The sequence below is a fragment of the Bicyclus anynana genome, chromosome 6 (genome assembly GCF_947172395.1).
Source record: "Bicyclus anynana chromosome 6, ilBicAnyn1.1, whole genome shotgun sequence".
In the NCBI taxonomy this organism is placed as follows: Eukaryota; Metazoa; Arthropoda; class Insecta; order Lepidoptera; family Nymphalidae; genus Bicyclus; species Bicyclus anynana.
Genome location: NC_069088.1, coordinates 15854379 through 15863240, shown reverse-complemented (window position 1 = coordinate 15863240; position 8862 = coordinate 15854379). Strand labels below are relative to the sequence as shown.

Below are 8862 nucleotides of genomic sequence, written 5' to 3'. Positions count from 1 at the left end.
ATTTAATGAAAATAAAAGACGAGAGTTGAAATACATACCTACTTTATTTAATAAAATTATGTATGTATAATTTAACAGTATAAAATTTTTATAACATGATTAAAATAATAAGGCACCATTTTACTTAAATCAACATAATATATTTATAAATATGGTATGACATACAAAATTAGTAATACAAAGAGGTACATGGTACGATTTACAAAGTTACAATAAGTACGAATAAGTACGTGGAATGTAAAATATCTTGATAATATCATTTACTTTGTGCTCTAATTCCTTTTTGATACATTTAAAAAATACTTTTAAGTGATGACAGATCTTACCGAGATTATAAAAATACTGTACTTTTTTAATTAGGTATCTTAAAACTACAAAAACACTAAATAGAATACTAACACTTGGACGGGCTCCGTTATAAGTGCCAAACATTAATTGTTTGACAGTAAATATAATGAATATTCGACAATGAAGTTGAAATTCCTTCACTATTGATACAATAAGTACTTGAAATTCTAAGTCTTTAATATAAAAAGTGAGTTGTATTTACTTATGCTACTTATTAATTTTATTGACAGTTCAAAAAGATTTCTCTAATATTAAGGAATGTATAATTTCAATCAATGTGTTCTGCGGTTGCATTGTTTGCAGTAACAAACAGGTAAAACCAAACGAGGTTTTGAATACTGCAAGTCTTAAATTAAAAAAAGAAACATAAAATTTACCTTGCATTAAAAAAAAATATGAACCAATGTAATAATACAATTTTATAAATAGCACCAATATATTTCCTCCAAAAAAAAAAAACAGTTAAAAATCAAAATTTAATTTGACTAAAAAGTCACTTCCACAAGATTTCTGGCTTATATTGGTGGTCACTCCTTATGTCATCTGATATATCAAAAAGTAATCCTGTAACTCCTATTTCTACCTATTCTGTCTTTTTCTTCTGAGGTAGCTTAAAAATACATAGGTACTTAATTGTTAAGCTATTAAAATAGTTTATCCAAGAAAAAAGTTTAAAAACAAAATCCTCAGTCCTTACGTCAAAATCAAAAAAAATGATCCTTTAAGTACATATTCTGTCTTTCCATTCGAGGTAGCAAATAAATAAATTTACACATTTAAATGCTTTGTCCAAGTAAAAAATATAAAAAACAAAATGTAAACAACAAAAAAGTCACTCCTCATGTCATACACACTTGATATTGATTCTTACAATCAAAACATCATCTTTAACAAAACCATTCCTCACAACATCACTGACCACCGCATACTCAGTGTAGCCAAATCCCCGCACACATATTTCCGAAGTCGGTTTCCTAAACGCCACGAGGTTGGAATTGGACATCATAGTGTCCCTTTGGGTCATATCTGGGTCGTATTGGTTGATGGTTGCGAATGAAATGCGTCCATTGAAGGGCCACTCGAGACAGTCGTCGTATTCAGTCTTCATGAGGTGCACGTGTAGAGCGAAGAAGAGCGGGTTCTGGGGGGAAATGTTCAGTCGGACGCAGAACCTGAAAGTAACGGGATGTGTTAAGGCAGTAATGCTGTGTTCTAATGGATTGTAACGAGTCCCTCGATTAAGGTGGTATTAACATTCATTATTATGTTATTGTGGAGGTGAGGTGTAGGTATTTGTAGTTGTTGCAATAGTGATGTTTGTTAGGCAGCGTGAACACCGTCACGCTGCTAGTCGCGTTAGTGATTTTGTGCAATAATGTTTTGTTGTAATTATTGACCATAAATTGTTTATTGTGGGAATGGAGAACACGTTGGGCAGCGGAGGTGAGTGTTTATGCATTCTAAAGGGATTCCTCAAACCTACCCAAGGTCACAAGTCCTGGGACCTGCTCGAGGTGTTTCCTCTACCACAAAATAATGGTGCAATCATTGGCCATAGCCATCATCATCAACTTTTTCTAAGGGCCTACTGTAGTGACATGCATTTTAGTATTGATGTTTCATAGTTGTAATTGTGTTCGTCGGTTAAAGAGCACGTCGGTAAAAATACTTTTTTGTGTAGTTGAATGGTTTTAAAAACGGGCAAAAACTCATAGTTTAGTGTAGGATATATACCAAATCTAATCACATTTTCGTCAGAAAAACACAGACAATTTTGTTCTTGAATTTGGGTGCGTGCATAATGGTCTTTCTATAAATTGGTCTGAGAGAAAAAGTAATATATTCAGAGGGATAATTATCCGCCCACTTTAATATGCGCGAGTATACTAAAATAGGCGGATAATTATGCTTCTGAGCATATATGAATACCTGTAGCCATTCGGCGACGTATAAAACCCGGGACTGTATAACATCTTAAAATGGTCCTTCAACATGGCGTCGCAGCGCGCCTTGAAGTTGTCGATCTTCCAGATGTAGTTGCCCATGCAGTAGCGTAGCAACATGTCGTTGTTCTGCTTCATCTTCGCCACCGACAGCGCCGAGAGCTGTTTGGACATGTTCGCTATGACTATGTCTTGTTCACGGTTCCTCTGTTCTAGCACTACTACTCTTTCATATAGAGCTCTGGAAGAAAATGAAGTGGACTTTCTATTATTTACATCTGCATTGAGGTCAACACACTATATATATAAAAGTCTATGTATAAAAGATAGTTGTGTTAGTTAAACTTTTTATAAGTTCAGAACGACTGGACCGATTTGGCTGAAAATTGGTGAGACATTGAAACATTGAATGAGATGAATGTGTGTGATTTCAAGAACTTGTTTCCTCAAATGTTTATTGTTCCTCACAGGACACTAAAAGGAACTGATAATTTTTTTTTGTCTGCGCGTTTATTCAGGTTTACCTCTTGTACGGCGGAACCGAATTCAATGCAACTGTCACTAGAAGATATATCTAATTGGTCAACTTATATTGGTTCTCGCGTTTCACAAATTATGAAAAATTTTTACGCGGACGAGCCAAGCGTCGGCTAGTCTATGATTTAAGTAAAATGGATAACTGTTTGACATTTCAAGGCCATATTATGTTACTAGTGTACGCGCGACTCCTTTTGCGTGAAATTTTTTCATCCAAATTGGTTCAGTGGTTTAGCTGTGAAGTGGTGATAAACAGACAGATTTACTTTCACATTTATAATATTAGTATGGATTAAAACTAGGGATGTTATGGATATGAAATTTTGGATATGGATATAGGAATAATTATTATACCGGATATGGATACGGATATTATATCCGGAAGTTTCGGATAATTTCTATCATAATAATATAAAATAAATAATAAATAAATAAATAATAGCTATCATTTGTAAGGAATTTTAAAAGAAAAATACAAATAGAAATTCAATCAATTCCGTAGAAAACTAACAGAAGAAAACTAACAATGCGCGCGGCTTGTGTGTCAGCTGCTCCCGGCCGATTAAAACAACTTGTCATAACGTCTCCGCCCTATACGATATTATCCGAAACTTTTATTTCGGATTCGGTTACGGTTACGGATAATTTTTTATATCGGATAATCTACATAGTTTTAATCAGGGTTGTTAAGGAGCTCCGTAACCGAAACTATCGGAAGTTTCGGTTACGGAGCTCCCTAACAACCCTGATTAAAACTATATAGATATTATACCTAATGAGTGCGCTAGTGTTGTGTAGCGGCGCAGGCGTGGCCTCGGCACCATTCTTGTCCGGCGCTTCCCATAGACTCATGGCTTCCTGCTCTTTGGCGTCGATGCTGGCATTCGATATGTCGTTGTCTATTTGGATCTTTGAGTATGCATTCATCAGGTACTGGAAAAAAAATGCTTTCTTAAAATAATGTTTGAATATTTTCTCTCATTTTTTTTTCATAAACGTTTTTGCCCAGTAATGACCACACAATGGGAAGGTGGACTAGTCATCATAGGGTTAGATTTTTGCGCTGCTAGCCTATGATGACTAGCCCACCTAATGTAAAGCAATAATGTAGTATAACATGGTGGCGGCGGTGGTATTTGTTCGTCCTTTGCGCTGCGGCTACTGATGCGATTTGGCTGAAATTTGTAATGGGAATAGATATTACTCTGGATTAACACATAGGCTACTATTCATCATTGGAAAAGTCCATGGTTCCCGCCGGAATTGTTAAAAGCTGAAGTCGCGGACGTGCGCAAAAAAATTCATATGTATAAAATCATGGGCATTAGTTAGTGTAGTGTAGTGTAAATTTTTTTTTTTATGAATCAATGTATTAAAAAAAAAGCAATAAAAGCAAAACGTCTCTCATCATGAAATATGGAGAACCACTTGGCGTGTGGCAGGGAGGTAGATTGCCCAGAAGTTAATAACATACCAGGGACAGTCAATAAATAAAAATTATAACTCACACTCATATGGGTCTGTATATCATTGTGCAGGTGATTGTTCATTTCCTCCTGGTTGTCGAAAGAGTCTCTACATCCCACAGCATGGAAGGAGCAGGGCACCCTCGCTTCAGTACGAGTGGACACGTCTGGCTGGTTGAACTCACACATTGTTATGTGTGTGTCCAAGTCTAAGGGGGTCACTTTGACTGCACAACCTAAAAAAAAGATTATAACCTATTCATTCTATAATTACTATTTACTTCAATGCAGGCAGGTCATCTCCTCCCAGACGATAAATTCGGGTGGGGGTACGGGTAAGGCGCAGGGATCTTGCTCCCCAGGTCATTTTCCCGTAGGAATACGGGGATAAAATATGGCCTATAGCACTCAGGGATAATGTAGCTAACAAATAATGAAAGAATTTTTCAAATGGGTCCAGTGGATCCAGAGCAATAGCAAGCAGAGAAACAAACAATCAAATCTTTCCTATTTATAATATTACTCAATCCACTGCATTAGCAAAAGGAGAATTTCAAACCTATTGTGTAACATGATGTTCAATCCATTCTTTCAAATTATAGTGTAGTAAATAGGTACCTTTAGCTGCAAATGGGCAGGACATTCTCTGCTCTTGGATTTCCCTTTTAGTGTAGTTGTCTGGGAAAATATCAACTTTCATGCTGAGGTTTATGTTGTCTATGGGACAGTGGCCACTGTTCCTGTAACAAATTAAACATACAAATGTTTTTTTTTTGTTTAAAGTTTACTACTTAAAGTATGCAGCTTGAGCTTTCCAAGGTATGGAGGACTATGCATAAGAGATTTGCACTGCTGTTTGGTGTACAATTATACACATGCACCTTTTTGTGTACAATGCTAATTATAAGGAATAACTACACAAATAAATGCAGTTACTAACTTAACTATATGTTACAGCAAACTTTTCTTTAAGTGAAATTGACTCTGAATTTTATATGTTGTTATCTCTAGTGTAGAATGATGGAGTATTTTTATATCATGTGAATATAAAATTACTCATTATCCCTAACTAACATCTTTAAGTGTGAGAATTCCCTTTCAGGCCCTCTAGCTTTATACATATTGTGTACAAAATATATTTTATTTTGCTTCTTCCCTATTTTTTTTTTCATCATCACACATATCAGGTGATTAAGGGTTGAAATTATGTACCTATTCTCTTTCAAAAAAATGTTATTTAAAAGCTATAAGCCACATCTAACTTTCCTAAGCTGTTAATAAACTAAATTCAGCATTATCAACCCACTTTTGGGCCACCACACTGGCCCAATGCAGATTGCTGATTGGCAAAAATTTCATTTAAAATTAATTATCATCTATTTAAATTAAGGTACTGAAATATAAGGTAGGTGGCTAAGAGTTAAATAAATTAGGTATTGTTTATTGCCAACACAGAGTTTCAATACACAGTATATGAACATGACTTACTGTAACCAAGATGTGATGCAGCTATTACAGAACTTGTGCCCACATGTCGTGATGACGGGGTCTCGCAACCAGTTGAGACACACCGGGCATTCATAGCGGGACTCTGGTTGATTGCTCAGGACAGTTTCATGTAATGCTGTTATACCCATTGGCTACAAAATAAAAACTTTACTCTATTAAAAGCTGACCTTTAAATAAATAAATTTCAAATTTCTTTTTATATTTCATATTCATAAAAATCATGCAAAATTGTAAACAAGTTTGGTCAAAGACAAAGTTTGCCTCTATAAAATTAGTTGAAATGAGCGAAAAACTCTAAAAAGACCAAATACTTTATTAAAGTAAATTAATAAAGTATTTGGTCTGGCATTTATAATTCAACAAGACAGTCATTTGGCACTGTGGGACTTTCTTAAAGATTACTTGGATACTGATAATAATAATAAAGTTATGTAGCTACATGGATTTTTGGCATGCAGACATCAGTGAGTTTTCAAAACTTTTCAAGTTTAAAATGTCTTAAGTGATGGCTAGATGTCCATCTATTAATTGGACTATTTTTTAATTCAAACGGAATTGCCTTGCAAACCTAGCACCTTGGGAGAATATCGCTCATCACTATTTTAGTTTCATACTCTAAAAGTCCAGTAGATTATTGCATAGACATCAGTCTGTATGTAAGCTACATGGTAACTGATTTAAAAAATAGTGTGCAAAGAACATCTCTATTGTGATGTTAATTATACGGTGATGACCTCCACCTAATTAAAGCTTGTCTTTCTCAAATTACAACAAGAATAATAAACGAATGGAAATAATGTCTACTTACTGCAATACCTTCTGTTGCACTTTTTGTCTTGTTTGGTTCCATGTCCTTTATTATGTTAGTAATACTTACTACATTTAAAAACGCTGAAATAATTAACTATTGGAGTTTGTACACTTGCACAGTCAAAATTATTAATTTAATTGAAAATAAATTTATGCAAATACACACAAAATGCAAATGAATGACACATCAAACACAGCAGCAAGCCATAAAATCAAAAATTGAATTGAATTGAATTGAATTGACACTTCAAACAAACTCGGCTGTTGAGACTTGACACTGACATTGACATTGATAGTGACAGTGACAGTAAGGAGGCTGAGTATCCAGTGTTGCCAACTCTAATCAGAAATATTTCCTCCATCATCATCATCATCATCATCATCATCATCATCATCATCATCATCATCATCATCATCATCATCATCATCATCATCATCATCATCATCATCATCATCATCATCATCATCATTATCAGCATTAATAGCCGATGGACGTCCACGGCTGGACATAGGCCACTTACATGGATTTCCAAACAAAAGTATCTCGAGCCGCTAGCATCCAGCTGTTTTCTGCAACCTGCTTGATGTCCTTGGTTCACCTTGTAGGGTGTCGCCCAACACTCCGCTTTACGGTGCGAGGTCACCATTCCAGCACCTTGGGACCCCAATGGCAATGTCGGCTCTTCTTATTATGTGGCCTGCCCACTGCCATTTGAGCTTCGCGACTCGCTGAGCTATGTCAGTGAGTTCAGTGACTTTGGTCCGTCTGCGGGTTTGCTCATTTCTGATTTGATCACAAAGAGAAAGTCCAAGCATAACTCGATCCAATGTAGTATTTAAATAAAAATATACTAAACTAGCGGATGCAGACGGTACATCGATTATGAAAATCGAACCCCTATTTCACTATGTATTATGGTCTCAAATCATGCCAAGTTTCGTTTGAATTCATTCAGTAGTTTCAGACGGACAGACCGATAAACAAGAAATAACAAAAAATATTTCAGGCTTCAGTATCGACCATTGACCGGGTCAAGCTCCGCTTTTTTTATCTGCACTACCCTACCCTACTCCCACCATAAATCTACCCTACCCTATCCCTACCCAATCCTACCCCTACCCTACCCTGACTCTACCCTCCTCTCCAACTTCTTTCCTACTCCCACCCTTAAAACACTTATTTGCATAGAAATATTATCGCATTGGTTCTAAACCGGAAAGGGAGGATACTAACAATTTATTAATTAAAAACTCCTTAGCTCAGCTGAATGGGTCTGTGATTGTACCGTATATTATATATTATTAATCATCGTTATTTTTGAAATATTGAATCTACGAATCGATATGTGATGGATTATTTTTAAATGTATTAAATGATAAATTAAGCAACATATTCAGTTCAGATTCTGAGTTGCATACATATTATGGTACAATATGCAGTTGTATTTATATAACATTAGTTATAATGCTTATAATTCGTATACGACAGCCGTGTCAACTTGCCAACAAGTTGCGGCAAAGTCCGTTGAATCATAAGCGTAAAGCGAAATCCTTGGGCAACGTGATGTAATAAATGTTGGAACATTAATCTTATTGCCTTCGTCAATGCAACAATACGTTCAGGGAAAGAAAGCCCGTAGAGCATACGTATTATTTAGACTTGTAGAGTAGAATACCTAATTATAGAAATATTTGAGTTTATATTTTTGGCGATTGGAATGTTGATTGGAACTCCTTTTAAGTACCTCATCATTATCAAACCATATTCAGCTCACTGCTGAGCTCGAGTATTCTCTCAGAATGAGAGGGGTTAGACCACTACGCTTGCCCAATGCAGACTGGCAGACTTCACATACGCATAGAATTAAGAAAATTCTCTGATATGGAGGTTTCCTCACGATGTTTTTCCGTCACCGTTTGTGACACATTTCTCAAATTTTCAATTAATTTAATTAATTCATTTTTAAGTAGGTAGGTTACCTTTCTACCATTATTTAGAATACCTAAATGCAGCAACTGTTTCTTCATTATTGCTGGTTTTAGCTTATACAAATTAATTATTAAGGTATTTTATACTAGGTAGCTAGGTATAATTGTTATTCTAGCGTAGGTAAGTACCTATGAATATACAAGTAAATCCCGGATTCCCAATCTCAACGAGACGTCGAGAACTGTTACACGTCCCTGGATTCTTCTCGCGAACATAATATCTAAAAGGAGATCTATCATGCTCTTTATTAACTGTACTG

At 35.5% G+C, this 8862-nt stretch overlaps 1 protein-coding gene across 1 annotated transcript; it reads right to left on the bottom strand.

Moving 5' to 3' along the window:
- Positions 1-25: 25 nt before the first annotated feature.
- On the bottom strand, positions 26-6830 carry LOC112046594 (TNF receptor-associated factor 6). Its single transcript, XM_024083286.2, has 7 exons — positions 6612-6830; positions 5783-5934; positions 4913-5034; positions 4337-4530; positions 3601-3761; positions 2278-2532; positions 26-1520 (listed from the first exon to the last, which is right to left on the bottom strand). Exons 1-7 carry the CDS (start codon positions 6651-6653, stop codon positions 1193-1195), a joined length of 1254 nt encoding a protein of 417 aa, XP_023939054.1. The 5' UTR covers positions 6654-6830; the 3' UTR covers positions 26-1192.
- Positions 6831-8862: the final 2032 nt, after the last annotated feature.

Excerpts from the sequence above, each read along its gene's own strand:
- LOC112046594 (XM_024083286.2), bottom strand. The coding sequence starts at position 6,653 with ATGGAACCAAACAAGACAAAAAGTGCAACAGAAGGTATTGCA. Across the intron at positions 5,935-6,611 it reads GTGCAACAGAAGGTATTGCA|CCAATGGGTATAACAGCATT; the intron begins GTAAGTAGACAT and ends TTTATTTTGTAG. Across the intron at positions 1,521-2,277 it reads ACGTCGCCGAATGGCTACAG|GTTCTGCGTCCGACTGAACA; the intron begins GTATTCATATAT and ends CGTTACTTTCAG.